Source organism: Leptinotarsa decemlineata, unplaced genomic scaffold (assembly GCF_025532065.1).
Source record: "Leptinotarsa decemlineata unplaced genomic scaffold, Ldec_3_MD MMD2_tig00026299_RagTag_RagTag, whole genome shotgun sequence".
Classification (NCBI taxonomy): Eukaryota; Metazoa; Arthropoda; class Insecta; order Coleoptera; family Chrysomelidae; genus Leptinotarsa; species Leptinotarsa decemlineata.
The window spans coordinates 11,473,313-11,499,916 of record NW_027412676.1 but is presented as its reverse complement, the minus strand read 5'-3'; the positions used below and the strand labels follow the sequence as shown (position 1 = coordinate 11,499,916).

The 26,604-nt window shown below is 35.4% G+C and overlaps 1 protein-coding gene across 8 annotated transcripts in view; it reads right to left on the bottom strand.

Annotated features, from left to right (window-relative positions):
* The window catches only part of LOC111511253 (Diuretic hormone 44 receptor 2), a 329,140-nt gene that overhangs the window by 102,909 nt on the left and 199,627 nt on the right, over nt 1–26,604 (bottom strand). For all 8 annotated transcript variants that reach the window (XM_074180595.1, XM_074180596.1, XM_074180594.1 and 5 more), the window contains exon 2: nt 16,278–16,619. In XM_074180595.1, the coding sequence (XP_074036696.1) occupies nt 16,278–16,566 (289 nt within the window). In that variant the 5' untranslated portion in view covers nt 16,567–16,619. The remainder of the gene's footprint in view (nt 1–16,277; nt 16,620–26,604) is intronic.

The following is a 26,604-nucleotide window of genomic DNA, read 5'->3' as shown; positions in this document are numbered from 1 at the left end:
CAGCAGAAAGAGAACTTCATTAAGCAAACAATATCCATACTCTGTTTCAACTCATCTATTTTTGATATTCGTGATTTAGGGAGTCTTATTAGTCACTACCTACTTTATCGAAAGTTGATTCAGATCATCAAAATTTACTGCACTGTAAGAAGTGTCAGAATTACATGGTCTCCACACTCATCAGATTTATAGCTCTCTGAGTATTTTTGTGAGGATAGCTGAATAGTGAAACGTACAGACTACAAATAGTGTCGGTATATTACATACAGTAGAATAATGTTTCCCTTCAAACAATTCCTGAAATGTTGAAGCGTTTTTGATATCTACTCTTTTCTTTCTTCTTTGACCTCCCTGTAGACGCCTAAATTGAAATGGTGGCCAAAGATTATTGTAGCTACAACTTTAACAATTGAAACTTTTCGTGAAATTTCATTTTGGGAGGCAAGACATATACAATTGTTCAACTCTTTATGAGCAATTCCAAGGACTGATCTGACAATAACGGTTTCCTACATAATTAATTCATAAACCAGAATGTTTGAAACAAAAGATTTTCGTTTTGAACGAAACAATATTATATTCAATATTTTTCTGATAATATTCACCTTGTTTTAAAGATTTTTTTGCGATAATAAGTTGCCATTATATAATAAACTTTACAATATTCCTACTGAAACCTTAACTACCTCAGGAAACTTTTTATAAAAGATAGCTTTGAACGTCAGGAAATAAGTACAAGAATATTCAGGACAAAAATAAGCTCATTAAATTTTCTATTCTGTTCACCCAAGAAACACAATTTCAGCCCCTGGGAAAAGAAAAATATCTTTTGTATTCGATCTTTGCACTGGATATGATACTTCCATGAAAGTGAACCCAGAGTTTGTTAACGTTGACTCGCCAGTATTTCGACCATGGAGAGGAAAATCAGTAGACATACAATTCATCTGCTTTGGTTTTTTTTTACTTTAAAAATATTGAACATTTTATTAAAACAACGATAAAAATTAAATAAAAACAACAATAAAAATTAATTGGCGCTCCGGGGCGACTTCATTGATTCCAGTGGCGCATTTGCTTTTTCAGCTGCAGGAAAACCCGGAAAAACCAGCAGCACCACATCATCTGAAGATCTTGATCTAACAATGTCCTCTCTCTTATAAAACAAAATGTAGGGTGTCTCCAGAGGCTTCAATAAATTCAAAGCACCGTCAGAACACTTCATGACACGACTATCGTCATACTTAAACCAGTCCGTTTCTTCTTTGACCAAGGCGTAATAATGACCAAATTTAACGCCAGAACCACAGTGAACAATGACTGCATGAATATTATAATAGTGGTCTGCTAGGTTGAAATCTTCATCTATTTCGAATCTTCCAAAGAGTTTCTTGCTTCCGTTAGAGGTTTTTAATTATGTCGATATTTGAGGATAAACTGTGACATTTTTTGTATACTTTCATATGATATGAAGAAAGACTAGGAGGTTCATCATTGGAAAAATATGATAATTATTGAATTGAAAGGGGTATATTTTTGAAAAAGATTGATAATTTGGGAAAAAAAAAGTTTTGAATTTCTACTTCTCCATCTTCATACAGAAAAACATTGGGAAACTTCCGAAAAAAGGAAAAAAAGGAATATTCCTCGAATGAATTATTTACAAATATGTGTCACGGTAAGTTACATCTACTCATGTCATCGATGACAAAATATGTAATTCATTTGATCATTCGATTCAATCCATCCATTGGAATCTTGTTTGAATTATTTAAAAAAGAAGTTTGAGATATAATTTTGAAATAATGAGTCTAGGAAGAACATAAGTTAACTCAGGAATGTAGGGAGACATTTTGTATGAACTCGACAAGCACATTGTTATACAACGGATAAAATAGGTTGTGATAATGTATGTAAACTATGTCAACACAATATAGTAGTTTTACCAATGAGGTAATTTTTGAAAACGAAATCGGGTATTCACAGAAAAAATATGAAATATATATAGATAACAATATTAGGAACAATCAATCAACTAATCAAAAATACACTTCGTTGTAGAAGATTTCATCTAACTGACTAAGGAACAATACGTGACTGTTTTTTTATTTTTTCTTCCTATATTTTTTTGCAAAAAATCAATATAGGCGAATATTTCCACGACACATCATAACAAGTACCAGTATTTATGTTTATTGTCTTTTGTCCTTCGTACACGAAGTTGTTGAAATAATCTTGTATAACTAGCCGGTAGCCGTATGATGCACCGATATTATAAATTTTCAATTCTCAATCAAAAATTGTTATTTTGATTATTTTGCCATTTGATTCACATTCCATTATGTTTAATCCATTATATTCAAGTAATGTACCTTCGGTAAGTGTATCTTTTGATTTATATTATTGGCTTGTTGAAGTATAATTTTGACAAAGCGTAACATTGTTGAGGGCTATGTTGTACCTTCAGTATTTTCTATCTATGATTATTATTTTTATATAAATCCTACCAGCTGAGTTAACCCCCAACTCGCGAGCCATTTGGGCCGCGACAAAATGATATCTGCTGTAAGGATAACTAGAGAAGTTCATCCATTGCCTCATCATCTTTAAATCAATCTAATGCAGTCCGGGACGAAACACTAGGCAGAAAAATCTGCACACAATGATCAAAAGCCATTACATTTCAAACACGACAAATTGGTTCGGCACAATTATCTCCGTTTATGAAAGTTCAAACTCTTTGATGGACTTCAATAGATTTTCGTAGCGTTTTGACAATTATGTCATTCAGTTAAGCGAAACTTCTTATTCACAATGGCAGGTGTTTCGAAATATTGATTACACTGCAGTTAACGGAAGTTATTGAAAGAACATCGTTGGATTATTTCCTGAGCTGCAGACGGTTATATCCGTATTAGTAATAATGGTCCGGTCGATTTTCTAAGGGACATCGAGCAGTTTTCAGTACTGAAAATTTCAAACCTTAAGTAAAACCACCAATTGAAACAATGTTTTCTATATTTTATTCAGTACTTTTTCAGCCAACAACTGTTTCAGTGATAATGAAACTTTCCAGATTCAAAGTAATGTTTCACTCGGCAAATTGGAATCTTTGAATAAACAAAATTTTCTATCATTTCAGTGCGAAGCATATATGAAATTGAATTCAATTAGTTCGGACTTCCATTGTCTGATATGATATAGATATAATATGGTTTGAAAACTCTACATATATATATATATATATATGATGTGTTGTTTTTCCGGGTGTTCATCCGTTGTGTACTATTCGATAGTCGACGTTTCGCCATCATCTCAGATGGCATTATCAAGACGAGTTACTGCTTCGCTTCGAGAGGTGTAACTGATGTCAGGTTCTTCTTGTGGTGTTTTTATATGGTTTCGCTTGCGTAAGTTGTATGGATTTGTTACCTGTTTTTCTACCTGAGGGTTGTTGATGGCTTTTGGTAGTTCTCTTACCTGTTTTTCTACCTGAGGGTTGTTAATGGCTTCTGGCGGTTCTCCTACCTGCGATGGTTCATTATCAATTTGTGGTTGTCTTTGGTGGTTGTTTTTAATTATTGTTTTCCAAATCCTTGGGATGTTTAGTGAGTCATCCCTTTTGTTGATGAGGCCTTGCTTTTCGATTTCGATAGCTTCCCTGATTTGTCGTATTCTTGGGTTTTGCACCTGTGCTATCTGTTTTGTGGACTCAAAATTAATCTTGTAACCTGTTTGTAGATGGTGTTGAAAAACAACACATCATATTCTACCATCCGTGAAAACCTACTTTGTAATATATATATATATATATATATATATATATATATATATATATATATATATATATATGGTCGTGCTATCATCATCTAGGCTCTACTCAAACAAATATATATATATATATATATATATATATATATATATATATATATATATATATATATATATATATATATATAATATATTTATTGTGATTCTTATACAATTATAAATGATTATTGAATAAAAAAAGTGTTTAGCTCCAAAACTATATTATTAAAGGAGAACTGTTGGAAGGTAGATTGCAGTATATCGTTTACTTGAACTTTACAATGATTTGCAGGAAAAATAAAAATAAACGTCAACTATAGTATACAGAGGAACACATTTTGACATATTCACATTTGAAGTTACTTCCCCTATCGCACCCCCAGAGCATTAGGTTCACTCATTTCTGCGCTCTCAAAGACACCTAAATGCCTGTTGTTGGTAACTTGCCTAACTGATTTTTTGCAACAAAGCTATTCCATAGACTGTAGTTTATTAGGATTAGTTTGCCAAGTTAACAACAACAGTCATCTAGATGCCTATGAGAGCGTAGAAATACGTAAACATATTAATATTATGAATAATGATGGTGGATCAATACCTATATAGCTTGTTAATACAGTATTTTAGTTATCAGATTTATCTGACTAGTAGATAAGGCAACATTGTGAAATTAATTTAGGACGGTTAAGACGCTTGTACCTAGGAGAGGTATCTATGGTATTAATAAGGACAACATTGCATGTAGATTTACTTAAATCTTCTTCTCGAAGATGATCACTTGGTGATTGAAACACGTCTCGAGGTGTTGAAAATAATAGTTTGATGTTGGGATTATACTCCAGTAATATTCGAAGTTTATGTTGATAAACCAAATAGTGTCACTCTAATTTTCTGTTATAATGTACCATAACTAATGAATTCAAACAATTGAGTCAGTTTTTCCAAAGAAACACCAGTATGAACCATTCATTCAAAGTCGTCATCATTTTATTCCAACCGAATGTCATTTATTTGAAACCTATACTTTGCATTATTCACTGGGAACTACATATATTTTTTAATGATCTGAACGAGTTTCGCGAAATTTTGTCCCAATTCGCCAATAATCAGAAAAAAATCTGTGACAAGACAGACTATGCTTAACTTGATTTTTAAGCAAGCAGCAATCGACACTAACTGACAGAACTGAAGATTTTGTTTTCGAGAAAATTCATCTTTCACGTTCGGATCAATACAATATATTTTCAGTTGAAATTGAATAAATTTTTGTGTATTTCGTAAAACATATTTTTGGCTTTGGAGAGTTTTATATATTCTGAACGAGTATACCGATGTTCAAAAGCAAAGCGGCAGTATCTAAATATGAATCGAGAGCCCTCTTCAATGAGATATTTCAAACCCTTCCCATTGCGATGATTTTAAGATCCCTTTCAAACAAATTCAACGTGCTCTTGGATGTTTGCAAAGAGATATTTCTCTGGCAGATTTGCCTTCCAGAAGTTTTTTGATGACCCACCCTGTACAGGGGAAAAATTCTAAAAAATGTGCAGAGAAACATATGATTCAAAACACATTAGTATTAGTTACCCTTTTCACTTCTTTATTTTCTAAATTACCATTTAGGTAACCAAATTTATTTCAATAATAGCTTCTCAGTGTAATACCCACAGTTCTATCTCATCCAAAAACTTCTATTTTATTTCAACCTGATGACTCACTCTATCTCTTTTGACCTATCCATCTTCCTTTATTTCAGAGATAAATGAATCTCCTTCCTGGTCGCCCAACCTTCCTGGCCCATTATTTTTTCACGACTGACTAGATTCAAGATATTCCATTGTCTTTCCAGATCATTTCCGTCGCCCGAGTTCCGATTTGAGAAATGCATTACCCTGAATATCAATCAAAGATTACAGACTCTTGAACAGGAGTGCAGAATACATGGTTTTTATGTTTCAGGATACTAATACTATACTATTAGTTTCTCGTGATTTTTGAAGTAATATATTGCAGAAGTGATAACAATTATATTACAAGAATATTGTTTATAAGATAGAAAAAAGCCACTGAAATGAAAAATATACTAGGGTCTTTATAGCAGTTATTCTCTCTCTGCAGCTTTAACTGCAGAGATAAGTGGAATATACTTAAAGCATTGCATATAACGATCTAATAAGAACCGACGCTGTCTTGACCTGCTGTATGTCCCATCAGAATCCCTGTCCCTGTCCAAGTAAAACAACACTAAATAAGTAATGGCGATGATAATTCACTTCCCTAATAATGAAGATTCATGTGAATTTTTTATGTAACATCGAATTTGAAAAACCGACGTGTTCGAGTTGCAAGGAAAGAAAAAAATGCACTATTGATTCATAAGTTTTCCCGTATTTTAGTCATTCATTTTGAAAGATCCTCTGTAACAGAAAGATTTAGAGACAAGTTAAATGTTGCCATCGAATTTCCCCTAGATGGATTAGATGTATTATGCAGCCGAAAATGTGACTCCTTGTCGTTATAATCTATATGCACTTTCGAATCACAGTTTGAACTGTTAATTTTGATGTTATAATGAATTACATTCATTTATCAATACAAAAATTCATTCAGTGATCAAAATTTCAAAATAAATATTATTATAATTATTATCCAAGTGAAATGTCCTGAACGGACGATAATATATTTCATTTCCGATATATTCATATCTATTTATTCCGACCCAAAATGCGGATATGTGATTCTCATATTACAGGCATTTAGAATTTATCAAACTCAAATAAACTGTGCCTTTTGAATCTATATACATATTGTTTATCAGCGCAAATCAGCAAAAGTATAGTCAATATTTCGCCAAAATATGATCTTCAGTTTGTTTTTTGCAATCCAGTAAAAAACTCCATGTGTTTGCAAGAAAATGTAAACAAAAACAAATTGAGTTTTTTCAAGGAAATTTCATTATTATACTCTATAATAAGTATTGTTGGGAGATATTCTGAACTTCTTTTTTGGCATTTAGTTTGGCTTGATATTGTTTTGTATAGAAACAATAAATACACCTACGGGAAACTTCATATATTCTTTGAACAACCCAAAAGACAAAGTCAGCCTAGAAAACCTAGGCATATATAAAATCATATGTGAAGACTGCGGCTGAGAATACGTTTGTCAAACAAATTGCCGAATATCAGGCAAATCAGAGAAACACAAACTCCCACTTCGCCAAAAACAACCACAATTCCACATAAACACCACCTTGAAACATGTCATAACGTCAACTTCAGAAGCTGCAATCAGATCGTAAGAAAACTGAAATCATATGGCAGGCGAACAAAATTGAGAATATCGGCAGTTTAAACAAGAAAGATGATGCACACTACCTCTCAGCTGTATGGAGAGCCATCATATTATTCAAAATCCAGGCCACTACAATACCAACAGCAAATACACCACCCAGAACAACAACACTGTACAACAGAATTTTTGTTGCATGGAATATGTTTTATGGATCCAGGTGAATTTTCTACCCACACTCCAAATCTGTACTCAAATTTTTTTTTATCAGCTCCACTTCTTGAGATATGAAGGTTAGCTTGGATATATACTGAAAACATTTCCACTCTTTGTTTAGAGTGTTTACGTACTGTTTCATCAATCCTAGTTTGATATGTAAAGAAGGGGGTTTATTACATTGAACTTGCCTCGTATTAATTCGTGTTTGAGCAGCCAATCTCGCTTTGCTATCCCACAAGCAAATAAAACACGGATGTTTAAAATATGTCGCACCCCTACGAATGACAACTCGAGAAATCGAAACTTGTACGAGCTAAGATCTAACGAGGTGTCACCTTTTAACGTGTGATTCCTAACACGAATATTTAGTATAACCGCTTTGTTGGCCCAAAAGATAATTAACCATCTTCAAGTCCACGCATACCAGTCAGTTGTGCTCTGTGTATTCAATTTTCTCTAAAACCAGAGATAATATGGAATATTCTTCTTTAGCTTTGGTTTAATGAGCAATAGGTAACGAGCCAAGTTCGCCATTATGTGAAAGTACACATTCAAGACTGAGTTTTGACGAGTTTATAAACAAACGTCAAACATCAGGGTCATATCTTTTCAAACCCATTTCACTTACTAATCCCGGAATATTATTGTGAAAAACAAAATCGTTTTCCTTAGAAAACAAAGGAAGTGATTTATTTTCCTTAGTACGGTAAAATAAGACATTCGATTTTTTGCTGACTAAATTTCTTTCTTTCAATCGAGAAGCTAGAAGTTCTGATGAAGCTCAAGACAATGCGAGATCTCTCATTGAATCATTGAGATCCTCCTGATTGAGTAGTCTTGGTCTTTCGGCGTCTTGAAATTTGCTGCTACTATCTTCGCTGCTTGTGTCACTTTCCTCCACTCGTTGAACAATTTCGTGCGGACGTACCTGTACTTGCTTGGGGTTCTAATGTTTCCATTGAACACAGGACAAGTCAAGTAACTTACGGCACAGTAGGATAAATCCACTTGGATTGATTTTGGCGGTTGATTTCTCTCATGTTTACGACGCAGAAATAACAGTCGTGGTCCGACGGTTCACGCCAAATCATAGGAATACTGAGGTTCAATGGATCCCTCTTGTTTGTTTTTCTAAATGATAAAGACTCCACACACGTTTTACACACTATATTCGATATCCAGGGCTTGTTTCCAATGGCCATTGAGAGTACTCCATGTAGGCTTTTTTGACGAAGTCCGACACATTTAATCAGAATTTGTTGAATGTATATATTTTCCACAAATATGACAAAGTCTGTTTGGATTGTTTACTCAGGTCCTTTTCAATGAAGCCATCGCAAAAAAAAACAGAAACTAGTAAGAGTTGACGCTAGCGATATGTCAACAGTCAAATAGAGAGTACATTTTGCGAGTTTGCCTGTATCTCCTAAAATAGAGCTGCTACAAAAAATCTTAGGGTATATTTAAAATTAGCTAGCCTGAAGTGGTGAACAACAGGTGTAAAATCTCATGCAAAATAAATAGATATTGTTGTGCAGTGTGCTGAATGTGCCTCCAGTTGAGCATGATACTTCACACCACCCATCAACCGAAACGCTTTTTATCAAGCGTGCGCGATGCTGACCAATCGGAAATTACGCGTCACAACTGCAGCCTACGGTAACTCATAAATAGACAAGCATCTACATGTCCTTCTGCCAAACACACACCATGAGGGTGAGGGAGATAGGCCCCAAACTGATTCAATTCAAGAGAATCAATCGGTTACGACCACTATAGTTTCGAATTCACCTACCAAGCAGGGCACATGAATATGGCAAATATGATCTTGCCGAAGCGTCGTGATCATGTCGAAAAGGAATGAATGTACGGCCGGGATGCACATAGTAATGATAACAGCCTTTCTCATATTGAACTGGTGTTTCTGATGAGAGCCAAATATTGAATTCTTTGGAGTTGTTTGAAGAGATTCTCCACACTCTTGGCCCAACATATTGGCATACATTTCAATATGGCTGAATGCCTGCTTGGGCATTTTAAATCGCTGCTAAAACAATACGATTGATATTTCAAAGCCATTTGCAAACTATAGATAGCAGTGCGTAAGAGGAGTCATAGTTGGTGTGATCTGAACTAGTTACTCGATATTTGGTAAAAATGCAATAGTCTAAGAGCCGGTGCGAGATCGACCTTCACCCATCAGACAACTTGATGAGACATATTTTTCATCAATTTTATAATTTATTAATAAACATGTCTGTGATAAGTTGCCTATCGAAAAGTTTACATAGAGCTATTTTTATTTGAATTATTTCATTCAATTCAGACAGAATATGTCTAGGTAGGCTTGCCTTCTCATTCCTGTGCGTGGCTACCTGGCAAGCAGATGTGAGATGTGAACAGGTAAGTCAATATAGGTAATAAATTGATGGATGTAGCCGTTACTATGTGGTAGGAGATCATGATGAAAAGAGAAAAGTTGTAAAAAACATAGAAATTTTCATTTCTCTTTTTATCAATATAGGTAACTTCACCGATCTATTAACCAATCGAAATTGATATTATAGGTAAGATATTTCAGTTAGAAAACCAATTGTGCTAAATAATGTTGATTGTGATGTCAAAAATTAGTAAAAAGTGTTTTTTATGCGATAAAGAAAAATTGACTTTAATAAAAATTCTTTCAAAATATGCTCTTTAGACGATGATCATTAAAACCACTGCATTTGTTGGGAAGACCTTGAAAATTGTTGACATCTCACAAATCATGGATAATGGACATGAAGAAGAATTATTATAATCTGAAGATCATTATTTAGCTTCCGATGATTGCGGTGGCGAATAATAAAAATTATAATTTAATTTTTCTCTGTATTTTATATGGTTTGTAATAAACACTTTCAATACCATTATTTGTCGAATTATTATTTTTGATTTATCAATATATCAAATTATTAATTTTTGATTATTTCACAGCTGTAAGTATATATTATTTGCGATAATACAAATATTGTGATCGAAAGTAGAGTTCAAAATCACGGTCGAGTGTAAACAAATGCTTTGTCTGTCACACATGTACAAGAGCATGCGCACTGGAATATATTCAATGATCTGGTAGCGTGCAGCTGCTATGTTGTGTCCTTTTCTATCACACGAACCTTGGCCGGTCTATTTTCCCTCTGGCACCTGTCAAATTGCACCAATTCTAAAACTTTATATTTCTTGCAAAATTTTTTGCAGGCAAACCTATACAATTGGTTTTCTAATTAAAATATCTCACTTATAAAATCAATTTCGATTGGTTAAGACATCGGTATAGTTACTTAAATTGACTTACCTGTTCACATCTACTTGCCAGGGAGCCAAGGATAGAAATAGGTAGGTAAGCCTACCTAAGCATATTCTGTGTGTTAAAAACTATCAGTTGAGATACTATTCATTCGGTTATGAAAAGAGTGAAGGTGATAAAGAAATTGAATAAAAACAATTCAATAAAAAATAGCTACGAACACTTTTCTGTAGGAGAGTTATCATAGGCATGTTTGTTAATAAATTCTATTCGATAAAAAATATGTCACAAGTTATTTGATGGGTGAAGGTCGATCTCCCACTGTCTCCTTTACTATAATCAGTGTGGTGATTATATTAAAAGTAATTTTGAACTGGAGCTGCACGCTTCTTTACAGTATAAGTAATTCTCAATTGTTATTCTCCCTAATGAAACGTTAATGAATCATCATAATCAAAACCTACTCTACCTGAACAGCCTGTAGCTGAAACTAAGAGAAATATTCAACAGAAATATGGTGGAAATATTCCCATCATAATGTTGTCCTAATTAAACTTCAGGAATTTCAACGCTTGGCAGTCGGTGCTGCATAAATTCAAAATATCATATCATAATGAATGGAAAATGAATAGCGACGATGAACGGCCAAAGGCACTGGGGTCGCCCGGAAACAAATCATCTTTTCATTCTGCAAATTGCTTCGTTAACAGTGAATGTTTTTATCTCAAAAGAGTAGCTTTGAAACCAAACTTTGTAATATTATGCAAAATTTACAGTTCTGACGTAAGGATGAGAAAGAAAGTTTTGAAAGGTTGACATCTTCTCACCAGAAATTAAAAAAACTCTAATAAACTGCTGTTTAATCATTCAACTGGAGTTTTTCATCATATATTTCAGAAAGGCAACCTGAAGTTCTACTATACAGCGTGACTCACGCTCGGTGGTGAGTTAGACGTTTCTGGAAAACGGAAAACAACGCATTCAATATCCGGGGGATATTGAATGCGTTGTGGGGAACGAGAAGGGCTAAATTTATTGGAATTATTCGTTCCCCACCCTCAGGCTCATACAAGCTGATGAGCTTGATCTAGTCCTTCTCGACAACCAGAGCAAAACGATATTTGTCGTGGAGTTTTCAGCTCCTGGCGAGACGAATATCGTTCGAAAAGAGGAGAAAAACGGATAAAATATCGACATTTTCTCTTCGAACTCCGCACACTCTATCTAGATCACTCTGTCAAGATGGTTGTTCTGATTATTGGAGTCCTTGGTGGAATGATGTCTCTACTCTCAAATCTTAAAATCATACTGGCTTGCCGCAGTAAGACAGAAATCTTAACCGGACAAATGCAGAAGGCTGTCATTCTTGGCTCACTGACCTTACTCAGGGCACATGATTGTCGGACCCAATGATCACTTACCCCCCACGGGGGAAGTGGTCGTTGGTTAAGATAATACTGGTGCGCTCTCCCGAATGTATCGGGGCTACGGGGGATAGGGCTTGACCAGCGCATACTACGGTGAAAGCAAAAATAATAATAATAATAAAGGTCTTATATTAATTTTCAGTAATATTCATATATGTGAACTAAAAAAAGTAAATGGGCGAGATTCAGTATGGTAATCGTCACCGAAAGGTACAGACTGACATCTGTTCTTCCACCTAATCCAAAACAGACTACTAAATGGCAAATCAGAACAAACATCAAAAAAAAACATCGATTACTTTCAAATGTACCTACGTTACAAGGAATATAAAAATTGCCATTACTAAATTAATAAATCACAGTTCAAATTGAAGACAAAGATTAGTCAAAAAAACATACATAATTGTTTTAAGCATTGTAAGTGGTATATTAATAATTCTCAGATCGAACTGAAGATGAAGAGTGGTAAAAATGAACAGTATCAAAAATAAAAATAGAACTTACTATCTATCGAGAAATCTGATGATACGCGTCCGGAAAGTCGATAACGAGAGTTTTTTCAACTCTGGTGGTATTTTATTCATACATTTTCTTGCAATTCTTTCTACCAAAAACGGTTGTAACAGTTTTATTTGAATTCAGTTTAAGGCAATGATTATTAGAAAATTGCTCAAGATTATATAGATCAAAATTCAAAGCACCAATAGCCTGAGAGTATTCTTCAGCTTTGAATGACAAATTGTGTATCATCAGCATTATAGTGCATGATAGGAAGGACTTAGGAAAATTGCAAGTATACAGACTGAAAATTAGGGGCCCTAACAATGACCCTTGTGGTACTCCCTTATCAATTTTTACAAATTCAGAAACTTTTCCAACATATAGTACTGCCTGCGTTCTATCGCTTAAATAGCAGGATAGAAGTTTGGTAGCTTTTTTTCTGATCCCTACAAAGTTAAAAATGGCTTGTAATATTCTGTGATCGAGAGTATCAAATGCCTTAGATTAATCTAGTAATATCAAAACAGATACTGTTTCTTTATCAGTAGCATCAATTATATCATCAGTAATTTTCAGAAGAGCCGAAGTGCAGCTATGACCTGCCCTAAAACCAGATTGGTTGTAGATTAATTGAAGAATGATTGAAAATGCTTCAAGATATTATATCATGTCCCCATACCTGAATCATATTCAAGGAGAATTTTGAACGCTACATTTTGGCGGCCAACGTGGGGATACACAGAATCTTTTTTATAATATTTTTCTTCTTATTTCATGAAAATTTGGCTTTTTTTCATCTTTTGTTTTGTGCTAGTATATATTGTGGATAGTTATTTGTACTAATATAGTCATTTAATTCAATGGCATTCACTAGTCTTCTACATCATCAGTCCTTTGTTCGATGGGAAGAACTCTCTCTAGAAATTAGGCAGTATGTCAAGAAAAATTAACAATCAATCGTTTGGATCAGGATCAATTGGAGTTTGAGTAGAAGTCGCGTGGCATTGGTCTGGGAACTTCCGTGGAGATGCGACATCGTTTGGCTAATGCTTTCAGATTTGAGAAGAGTGGAGAAAGTGTGAGATATCCAACGTATCCTTCCACTTTTGAAGGAGATTTGGAGGTGGTGACTAAGAAGCTGGCTGAAGAAATAGCGAAGAGGATAGAAGATTTCTCTACTGGTACGTGAAGTAGTGAAGTTGTTAAATTTGCCCATGTTTTTAGTCAAGATTATCGGATGTATGGAAAAGACGATAAAGCCAAAACGTCATCTCTCTTCGAAGATTATATAGTCAAGTTGGATGGAATCGATGCAGACCTGAGAATGGCTAATGAAGTTCCACCAGCATTGAGTATTTTGCATGGTGTTGCAACTAGTCACTTATTTCAAGCGTCGGTAGAGAATGTACCAAGTTCTTCTGCTAGAGCCTGGCCTTTAGTCAACCAAGGGGCCAATGCTGAAATGATACTACCACACAAGTGGTATATAGAGAAATTTTCGGGTTACTCAAAATCTACCTCTGTATCAGCGTTCTTTGAAATGGTTGAGGAACTCCGCTTCGCGAAAAATTTACCCCCCGAAGTGTTATTGTTATTGGATCTATTCGTTGATAAAGCGTACCAATTCTATAAGGAGTGTCGTCATAGAGTAACTACTTGGGAAGGACCAGTGGAAGAATTTCGTGAAGAGTATTTATCTGCTAACCATAATGAGGCGTTGTTCGAAGAATTGCGAAAGAGAACTCAGCACCCAACAGAATCCATAGGAGTATAACTGGCAGTTATATCTAGTTATTTTCGTGGGTTGCGATAACCACTACATGAGGAAGTGAAACTGTCGATCATCATAAGAAATCTGCATCCGTTTTATTAGGATCGACTCTGAGATCCTCTACCCACCACTATAGTCCAGTTAAGGATTGTTTTCAGAAAAATAGAAGCCAGACATGATTCAATAGTTAGTTACGTCGAACCGGAAAGAGATCTAGCTTTCGTGGAAGTATTTTAGAAAGTCAAGGTTGGAAACGGGTCAAAGAGCTTGGGTTGGCATTTGATTCTAGACGGAAAATAACCTGTAGAGTGGCTAATGGGTACATATGCCAGAGTGCAGGGGATGTACTGTACCATTTCGTGTCAGATATCGTATCAGGATAATGAAAGTACTTGTAGTGTTGGAGGTTCCTCTTCTATCTCCCATTCAAAACACGAGACTCGGTAGCTCAACATGTTATAATGACGAATTCTCTTTCAATTAGGCAGAAATACTACACTGTCAGTCCAGTAGTACAAGGCTACATTGATAAGGAATTGAAAGAAATGGAAAAATTAGGGGCCATCGAGGAATCCAAGAGCGCCTGGTCTTCACCTATATTGCTAGCAAAGAAAGTTTCCGGTTCCACGTTGACTTCAGGACGCTGAACGGCGTTACCGAAAGAGATAGTTATTCATTACTTTACATTTCTAGTACTCCGGATGAGTTACGCGATGCGCGCTACCTATTCGTACTTGATATTGAGTCTGCTTATTGGCGGGTTCCCGTGGCAGAACAGTCTCGTCCGTATACCGCTTTAACGTATCGAGTAGGAGCCTCTTCCAATTTCAGCGCATGCCATTTGGGCTACATAACGCGCCTGCGACTTGCCAACGCTGAATTGATCAAGTACTAGGACCAAACCTTAAGCCACATGTCTTCGTATACTTAGATGACATCGTAATTATCACGCAGACAATTGAAAATCATCTTAGGTTATTGGAGGAAGTATTCCGCAGGTTATGAGAAGCTAAACTCACCGTTAGCTTTGACAAATGTCATTCCTGTCGCCCGAAATTAAGTTATTTAGGATATGTCATCGATAAAAATGGTCTTCACGTGGATCCGGAAATAGTATTTTTGGTTGCGCATAGGCAAAGAAAAACACAATTTCCGTCGGTTAGTCAAATTGTGAAGCACCCACTTTTAGAACTTTTTGACCGTTCCAATACGTTTCAATCATTTAAAAAACCGTATAGGAGCTGACGCCCATATCTTCTGCCATCTTACGCATCGTTTGTGATGAGTAAGTCTATATCAGGGTTCTCAAACCCTCGACCTGAAATACTGTAGGTCGGCCACTTCAGGGCTCATTTTCGAGCCTGATATCTCCGGAACGAAATTTCGTGAAACAACATCGAACAGTGCGTTCATTAACACTGTTATTGCCAGATGCCTGGTTAAGTTTCTGGTAGCGATTTGGTTCAATTTGAATTCGTAAAGTGGGACTGACTGAAAATCGTTGAATGACATCATATAGTAAGTAATGAGTTCAAGAGGAGCATGAAATTGAAACTTTGGAGAAAATTTACAACACCAATGTATTCGTATAGGGTACAAAATTCACTATCGATCAGTATACACCACATGGATTGATACACATTTCACATAAATATTGAAATTTTAAATTTAAAGCTGAATGTTCTGAGTTTGTAATACATATTTCTTTCTCTGCAACTGATCTCAATATATATATATTTAGTGCACTAAACTCAATCGATCAAAATGCGTGCAATTCTGTCATGATTTCGTTTATGATAAATTCAAGCTACAATTCACGAGATTTGAGATAAAATTTATGCAAATTATTCATTTACTTGCCAAGTTTTGAAGTTATGGATTTGCACACATTTTAACCGACTAAACATGTTTCAAGTTGTAATTGGACCTAAAAATATCTAGACAATATTTATAAGTATGAACTACTTACGCGAATCATCGTATTTGATCTCGAAAAGCTCCGAAAAACACTTTATCTCCGCAATTTCGTTTGCTGGGGTGGGAGGCCAACACAGCACACTATCAAAAGCCACTTTACAAAAACCGTTTGGATAATGTTCCGTAAGATACTCAGTCCGGCTTTTGAATTGTTCTTTGCACTGTTCTAGAGTTAGATTAGTAGTTGGTTCTTCTTCTAGATAGGAAACATTCATATTTTCGGAGCCAGGATTATAGGAAGAATAGTAATCATCATCGATGTTCAGCTGCCAAGTAGTCATGTCTTTACAGTTCAAGAACCGCACAGAAGAAGAAGGATCGCGATGAAAACATTCTGAAAAAAAAACAGATGAAAAATTTCAAAATGGGCTGATGTAGATAATCTCAACTGTTCAATTTTTCTCAGAAGTATCAAAGTTCTCACATTTCGTGAGCAGATACAGAAACATATTTTCAATGAAATACAACTATTTATTATTGGTTGAAATTTCAAAGAAAAATAATACCAGAAAGAATACACGGGGAGCCTTTTGAGTTCCTGACTTCTTGAGTTCAGTAGTAGAATGGATCGCAAGCGGCTGTTGCCATATACTTTTTCTACCATCAACACGAACATCTACGACATGGGACGGATAAAGTTGCAAAATTTACGTTCAGCACCTTATATACTTCCACCTAACTTTCAAAGACTTCATTTCGATCCTTATTAATGTCCAGACTTTTATCCCAAAGAGCGTGTCAGCTGCAGAAAGCACTAATTAACAGCTCCACATCGTAATCTGCCATGATAAATAGTGTGAAGCATTATTTAGGGGAGAGCCGTTTCAACTCCATGTGTGGAACCCACTAATCCTTTTGCATTTTGAGAAGGATGTGTGACTCCCCAGCTCAAGGTGCAGGAGACATAAGAGCTCTCGTCTCCCGAGATGAAAGCTCCATTGGACTAGTTGCATTTTGGCACTGAGAGTCTTCTTCTATCTCGGCGGGCGAGGGACGTGAAACTCCTCGTGTGAAAGGGCGCGTAGGACGAAAATTTCAAAATACTATATATAAACTTGTATTATAATCGCCCTTTCACATGGTCAGCTTCACGTCTCTCGCTCCTGAGAGAAGAAAGTTCTTAGCATCAAAATGACCAAAATCCAATGGAACTTTCAGACGAAGAGTGGTAGCTACCACGTCTTGGGAGACGAGAGATCCCACGTCTCCTACGCTTCGAGTTAGGGCGCCACGTCTCCTCCTCAAAATGCAAAAGGACGAGTGGGGGCTCCCACACGAGGAGTGAACACGGCTCTCCCTAGTTGATGCTTCGCACTATTTATCATCAAGTTGGGTGGAAGTCTGCAAGGTGATTAACGTAGATTTCGCAACTTTGTCCATCCCATTATTGATCGTTGAAGTTTCTGTCGTCGAGGTTTGTGTCGACGATAGAGAAAGTATATGGCTACGGCTGACCTCAAGGAGCCAGGAACTCCCCGTCGTGAATGGGCAGTAGGTAGGAGTGATAAACGCTCCCGTATATGAGCGAGAGACGTGAAGCTCCCTTCGTGAAAGAGTCCCAAAAAAGCTATATTCCTTACCAGTCTTTCGATTTCTCAAATAAGAATTGGTTATGGGTTAAACATATTGAATAATATTCACATGTGGGTATTAAATTCAATTTCTCGATGTGACATGTCGATTATATTTGAAAAATGAAAATAAAATCGAACATAAATATCGAAATAAGTGATACCTCAGTGATACTTTATCAAAAAAAATTTTAGTTGGTAATAAGTATATTATATTTCGATGAAAATATGGTGTATTTTCATGATCCATTTCAACTCAGTGTAACCACCACCAATTATTCCAATTTCTTATGATTCGGTAAATATATTTTGTGTTTATCGACTGTCAACCGAAAACGTTCGTTCCAATATACAGAACAGATATCCAGTAGTACGAGTATTGAAAAAAAATCATGACATGCTACGTTTTTGGAATTAAAGAACTTCAAAAGAAGTTCGAAAAAGCTCATTCAACCTCAACTGGATTGAAATTGTCTGTTCGGTGTGTCGCAATGGGCACAGCCAACAATATGGAAAGGAAGCCACTGCCTTGTTTTCGTAGATTTTTTACTGATCAAGCAACTGAAAATGCATTTCTTCTGTCTCCTGTGTTTCATTTATATCTAGCTCTGCTTTGGAGACAAAGTCACTTCTACTTCTTCTAAAAACTATGAACAAAAAAATGTAAATAAAAAATATATAATCAAACGTCAATCCATCACATTGACTATATCTTCCTCTTGCAAAAAAACTTCTGACTTCAAGCGAGGAAATATTTCCACACTGGCATTCATTTGTAATTTTTCAAAAATATAGAGGCCTTGTACTTTTGAAATCGGAAATTGTAACTGTCATAGTGAACTTCGAAAAAATATCAACCTGTATACATATCTGCCTAGGGTTACAATCTTCATTCGGATTTGTATCTTAACGTTTCGCCAGCATGAGTGGCTCGCTTCTTCAGAGGTTTATTCATCTCAATGATTCATCAGTAACTTGTGATTTCTAGTTCGTAGGAAAGTATTTATGTTGACTCAGGTAGCCCGCCTTTCCTGTTGATGCCTTGCTATTGGCCGAATTGTTATTACCAGTTGATGACATGATATTGGATTGCACTTTTGCCATCTTTCAGTATGGGATTCCAAATCTAGTTTGGAATCCCATCGGTGAATCATCAAGATAAATAAATCCCTAAAGAAGCCAGCCATTCCTGCTGGCGAAACGTTAGGATACAGATCCAAACTACGATGGCCTTCAAACTCGAATGAAGATCGTAACACTGGAAATCTTGGCCGCGAAAGCCTTAACCAATTCATCATATTTAGCTACTCACACAGCTCCAGATATTCATGGAATATTCCCTCTATATCATAAAACGAACCTATATATCTCAAATATTTATAGAATATTCTTGGAATATATACATGCCTTTAGAATATTCATGGCAGGATTATTTCCAAAAGAATATGCATAGAATGTCTATAAATGAATTATTCTCCCGTGAATATTCTAAGAATATTGTTGATCGAATATACCATATGGAATATTTTTAGAATATATCTCCAGGGTGTATTTCGAAATATTCTTCACGGTGTATTACTGAAATTTTAAATTATCTTATGATAACTCTTATAGTGTTAACCAGTTTTTGAACTTATCGCGAAGATTCTGATGAATTGCTCCAACTGCAATTGTTGTAAACGACAAAAAAATGCGAATGGGCCAATAAATGAACCAATTGCATCAATAAATCGGTTTATTCTCATCCTATTTGTCTTTTTTCATTTGAAATTATTCAATTACAAAGCGACAAATCCTGGCAACAGAAGAGAAATGGTGAAGTGAAGTATTGGAGTAAACGTTTCTCATTGGTCAATTGAAGTGTAGCGCGCGACAATCGAAGAAGCTCTGTGAAAGCGACTGCCCCTTAACGCTTGTCACCTTTGCGTTGAAATCGACATTTGATTTAACATGGCGGTTGACATGGCAGGTTCGTACGTGTAGTGTATGGTTTGCATGGTGTATCGGTGTTATTATCAAAGTATACTTCTCTCATGTTAGGTGTACCATTTATAGTTTGGGGTTGTCCACTCTACAGTACAGCGAATAGTTTGCTTTTGCATCTTTGCATCTTCAAACAGTTGAGTTACATATTCAGTCTTTAAAAAAAGTGAGTAAAAGACAATAGTATCTATAATAAAGTCATGGTGCCTAACCTACAATACCTCATTTTAGGCCCGAGGAGAGTTGGTGTGTGGGATTTGTTGGTTTGACTAAGTACATGTTTAAACGAGAGTGATTACAGTTGTGTATCTTCTGTAAAGAAAAGTAAGTGACTGACACATTCTTTTGTATCTTTTGTTTTCATAATTTTTATAATTCTCTTTCAAGCTAGTATCAATATGCTCAAAAGGAAAAGGAGTGGTACCCGGGCAAGAAACTGATAACGTAATGAGTACTTTTCAACAACGGGAATGCAAGTTGCTCTCCAGGTCATAAAAAGTTGTAAATGTTCATGAAGAACCTATGAGCAAAATATCTATTTGATTTTTATTCCAATTTTGTTTTGCCATTTTCTAATAGTGATAATGCGTTCCAGGTATCAATAATAATAATAATAATAATAATAATTGGTTTTATTGATAAGTTCATACATAAGTAATCAGTACATACATAGCTCTTATCAAATGGCAGGATTCATCTTTCGCCCATGTTCACACATGGTCAAAAAATGCTCTTCTATCCAACCTTATTCCTGTTCACAATTTGATTTCAAAAACAATAATTATACATGAATACAAATGAATATTATAAATTATTGAGTGAGAATATATAAATAACAATTCATAACTGTATGGTATATAAGGAATTATATAGATATTAAAATGCCTACTTAACAAGTCTCAAGATATTGTGAAAAAACCCAGTAAAATATCTCTCTTGAGTTTCTTTTTCAGCTCACCAGAAGAAATATGCTTATATCCATTCGGTTATCGGTTGTTTAGCCAGGGTAGAACAAATGAAAAGGAGCCTCTGAATTGAGAGGTTTTATGTTTTGGTGTGGTAAGCTGATTTCGGAATCGAAGATTGAGGTTGTGTACGTCCGTCCTGTAACTAATTTTGATCATTTCATGAAACAAGACTGACAAGAATGTAGAATGCGTCGCGACTCCATATTTAGCCATCCGATATCTTTCAAATGGTGTAATATATGGTCGCGTCACATTAGCATGTGACAACACTAAAGATTGGCATAAGGTCATTTTGTTTTTTTTGTTCAACAGCGTTCTATTAGAATACATCATTCTAAGATTGATGTACCCTCGTTTCAGAATTTGCGATTCATGCCGTGTGAATCACAAAGAACTGTCGAGGTACTATAAGTAAGTGAAATTCACGGAAGAACCCATCATACCACTCATTTAAAATACTTCATTTGTGGGTTTAGTTTTTGAAGTGAGAAACCTATATCTCACTCATTTCTTCATGTAATACATTTTTTCTTTTTCAATGAAATGATATATTTATTATTTTTCAATTAGTGAAAGTAGGAACATCCAAATTTAAATTCATTTCTAATATTTGTAATATGAAATTATTCAGGAATATTTCATTCAGTGAATAAATATCTCGAATCAGATTTTTTATTTTTGATATTGGTAGTGTTTCTAGTTGAATACCTATTTCAGTGTGTATTGTTTTTGGAATATATTTGTTTATAAATATTAAGTGTCTTATTACTCGTGTGTGTTATTACTCATCACATTCTTGGAATATTCCAAATATTCCCAGAATATTCATAAAATATATTTGAAGAATATTTTATGGTGACTCCCTTTTTTATATTCTTACAATAAACTTAGAACATCCCGAATATTTCATGAATATTCCTGGGGTTCTATTCCTGGAATATTCTTAATAAAATATACCTTACATATTCAGAGAATATTTCAAGATATTCCAAGAATATTCCTCAGGAATATACACCCTCCATGACAAAACAATAAACAATTTGGTGACTTTTAGTTACTTTTGAATTCCAACTGAAAATTCTTCGGTTGACAAATTGCGTGTAGAACCACTCTTCAATTCAAAACCGTTTTACAATATAGATTTTCAGTCGAAGATGGATAAGATTACTTACAACAAGGAATGGAGAGTTGACTTTGCTTCAAAGACATTAAAGATGCGCGTGTCGTCTATACCTTTTAATTTAATAAAGTCCATTCTCCCAGAGAAGTTATTAGCTTCAACATTCAATTTTCAAATTTCAACGGCAGTTATGGTTATGAATAACATTTGATTCCTATATTTTTAAATCAGACTGCAAAATTAATTACGTTTGCTTCAAGGGGGAGGCCACAATCAACCGAAATAAAATTAGAACCGACGGCAAACAGAAAATGTATCCGTTCCAGCCGGAAAACTTCAAGGATTCTGTGAAACAGGAATTCTGTTAACAGTATTTTTGATGACAAATTTTGAGTGAACGGGTAGTGAAGCCAATGAAACGAAATACAATTTATCCTGCTGAAAAAAATGCGTCGAGAATATTCTGGTTAGAGCTAACATAACGTTTTTGTGTTTCCACTTAACGTCAACAACATTTCCCGTTACGCAAGTCTATCATTTCTGTCGAGTGCCCACATTGAAGATATTTTCTCATGTAACAGTAAATATCAATAGTTTAGGTTCAATTATCAACAATTATTTTTTTACTTTCATAATCTGTATACTGATTGGCGAGGAACTTTTTTATGAATAATCATTTTTAGTATATATCTTATATTTCATTTTGAACAATCATGAAATACAAATCAATTCACAGAATTAGGTTTATAAAAGAAGAAAGAAGGGAAAAAATCAACTGAAAGGTGCTGATTCGTTCTCTACTGTTCATAAAAGAGGACATATGCCACATGTGTGAATCGTTGTATTCATGACACGTGCCACTATGTGGGTGTCTGCAATATGCTATATAATGCCCATTTCAAGTAATCCCACTGTAATTTGGAAGTGCATATAGATTATAACAACAAGAAGCCACATTGTCTGCCGCATAGTTGCTAATATCTAATCCATCTGAAGAAGAGTCAATGGGAACATTCAATTTGACAGAATTGACAGAAACTTTGTACATTTTCTTCTTCCTCTGCATCTCGAACACGTTGGTTTTTCATCTCTATCCAGAGTTTTTACTCTTGTGAAGGAATCCAAGCAATGTGACGAAATCAGTTGGTCAGTTCTTTGTGGTGTGGAGAGAGACAAATCCCAGGAATGATCGAAGGTTACTGACGAGTGTCCACAGTGTGTGCACTCCATAATGGATTTTAATTGACCAACGAAATTGTCTTCAATCTTAGAGTTGTTCATGATCAAATATCTCCGATGATTCTTGTGCTTTTCCGCTGTCACTCAATTTTTCGTCAATCTCCGTTGAGATCGATTCAGGTTCTCAGTAATTCTGTTGAAGTCCTCATGTAAAGCTTCTAAAAAATATCGAAGGAATTCCTAGGCGTCTTGATGGGCAGAACCCATAGATCAAGGGGCAAATCTTTGAATCTGACTTTTGAAGTAGACCGTGTTAATTACTCTATAAGATGAATCTTCTGACCACAATTTGCGTTGAACGCAGTATTTACATATCTACTCAGGTGAAGCTACGCCCCATGATTTTATTATTGTTTTATCCTATCGATAAAACAATAGGTCGGTCGGTAGCCAAGCGGTTCGGAGGTCGGTCGGTAGCCAAGCGGTTCGGTGTGGGTGCTTTGTTCACTCACTCGAATTGACTGCCGTGTTGGTCGGTGGTTCAAGCCCTAGTCTGAACGATCGATCTTCACTTGCTATCGTCCAACCCGTGTTAGGAATCACACGTTAAAAGGTAAGACCTCGTTAATCCTTAGCTCGCACAAGTTTCGACTTCTGAGGGTTGTCGTTCGTAGGGGTGCGACAGCTGGTTAACGGAAAAACAGATTTTAAACAGATACCGTAGATTGCTGGGGTAGTGGTGTGATGACTCTTATCTAGAACCTTTCAGATAATTCTTCAGTTTTTAGTACATTATCTACATCATTGTTATCTTTTTTCCAATAAAATAGATCAACATTTTTTTTCACCAATTTTTTCTGATTTTAGTAAAAGCAAAAGCAGTGGCGCCCAGTGAAATAATTGGCAAAGAAAGCGAACTCATTCAACCTGGCCGCCAAAAAAAACAGCTTCCGTGCATTGTAAATTTGGGATGATCAAAACCAAAGGAAAAAGTGGTTACAAAATGACTCTGAAATTATCAACTGAGTACTGTTCAATGATCTCCAAACAACAACTTTGTTTTTTTCGATACTTGCTATTCTAATTTGTTTCCTAGACATCATCATTGACTCAGTTATAGTTTGAATAATATATCTGAGTTCTTGGACACATTGATTCAGTCAAATCACCATCGTATCATTTTGAGTTTTTCAACTCGTGAGTTCTTGAGTTATGATTGGAATTAGTAAATAAAAAAAACTCTTTGGGGCGGAGTTTCACACAAAAATCCTTCTCAGGCCACATCTATACACATTAATATCTGAGTAATTGGGTTTAATTGTTAATACTTTTCGATCGAAATAATATCACAATAATTCTCAGTGAATCACATCGTGGCCAAACGTTTTCCAGTAGAACTGTCACGTGTCAGACGACACGTCGTAGTTTCAGCAGTACCAAATATAGAAACGGTGTAAATAAACATTAGGTAATACCACCACAATGATGGGTATCATTAACAAGATATACAAATGTTTATTATACTTATCTCTCGACAGGAAAGCACATAATTCAAACAATTATAACTGGTGTTATGATTACTTCCATCAATTTTTGTATACTTGAGAGCGGAATTCAACAATTGCGAATTATTCTTCAATTATATAATTGTATGAGCAACCATTTTCAAATGACACAGGAAATTCTGTGGAGGAAATTATCAATTACTAACGAAAATATATCATATTTATGGAAAACTGATTGAATATTCCTAGGTTTAAACTGGATCCAAGTGAATTGAAATTTATGTCTCTTCCACACCGGCAAATACAAAATGTTCGATCCCTCTTCATTCAAAATTCAGCTCACTAAATTTCAATGAATATGTAATATATATTTCAGAAAAAATTGATAGAAGAATTGGACTTTCATTAAGAATGGGAAAACACTAAACAAATGAACAAAATTCAAGATATTCAAATATATGAAAGAGCTTCATTCTCAATATTGTGCTACAATTGTATTCCAACAAAATGAGAATCAGATGATGATTTCACAAAGACTACAAAATGTGGTCTTGAGATTTTTTTTTAACTATATGAAAAAGTAACGTGAATGAATGAGCCCTCTGAAATTTTTAGTGTGAGACGGAGATAATATATTATCTAAATACGTTCTTTTTTTTCAGTGTCATAAAGAATGTGAATATTCCCACAGTCTATTTATCTGAATTTTTTTCAAGAACAAAACGCAAGCACTGCAGAAAAATCTTGAAGACACTCTGAGAGCGGTGCCTATGCGAAAATAGTAATTCACATGTGGAATTGGCCGCGGTGGTAGTGCGCCCGACTCACGATTGGATGACCGTGGGTTCGATTCCTGCCTCGACCAGATATTTTTCTCGAGAGAATTTATCTGGTTGAAGCTGGGATGATTCTGTAACCGTGTTAGTAATCACACGTTAAAAGGTTAAGGCCTCGTTAGTCCTTAGCTCGCACAAGTTTCTCAACTTCTGAGAGTTATCGTTCGTATGGGGGCGACAGCTGATTAACGGAAAAACAGTTTTGAAACAGACAAATTTGAAACATTGGATTTGAATCGCTGGATTTTGAAATCATTTGGAAAAACGTTCTCAAGAAGTTCATTTCACTCATGCGCAGTTCTCCAAATGAAAGAGTTCCTAAACAGTTGTCTTTGAGGTGTACTGAGTTGAAACTCAAAAGGGTGAGCAGACGCAATCCTTCGCGTATTTCCGATATATACTTCTTGGTGGAATCCCGTGAAAGTATCTATGGAAGAGAGACAAATCTCCAACCTTTTTTCGATATTCCCGAATATCAAGGTTGCAAGTGATGTTCGTGTATCTAATTAGGCGAATGACTCTTTTCTGGATGGAATCTAGAAGCTTCAGGGTATGCTCAGGAGCGGTGCTTCATACATGAGAACAATACTCCAAAGAAAATCTGATCTGAGCTAGCTTTATAAAGCATCAAAAGTTGCTGAGGTGTGTAAAGTTTTCTAGTTCGGAACAGTGTTCCAAGCTTTTGAGAAGCGTCCTTTGCAATTCCAGAGACATGTTTGTTCCAAGACTTATTGGTGTCCATTTTAAACCCCAATAAACTTTGTCTTGAACTTTCTGACCTGACCATTATATCCGGTTAGTATAGATATAGCATCGAAGTTTGGCTAGCAAATTTGCATGCCACACACGGTCAAAAGCCTTAGAAATATCAAGCGAAACAGTTCTCGACTGTCCATGTTTCTCGATTGCGTTATTCCCAATATGGGTGACATACGATAGAAGGTCGCCTGTTGATATTTGTTTCCGAAAGCCATATTGATGATCGCTCAAGATGTTGAAGCCTTCCAAATATTCAGGAATATGGTGGTTTACGGCTTTCTCCATGATTTTTGATATCATTGATAACAAAACGACTGATCTATAGTCATTTAGAAGATTGTTCTTGTCCGTTTTGGGAATAGGCTGAACCCGAGCAATCTTCTAACAAGGAGAAAAAA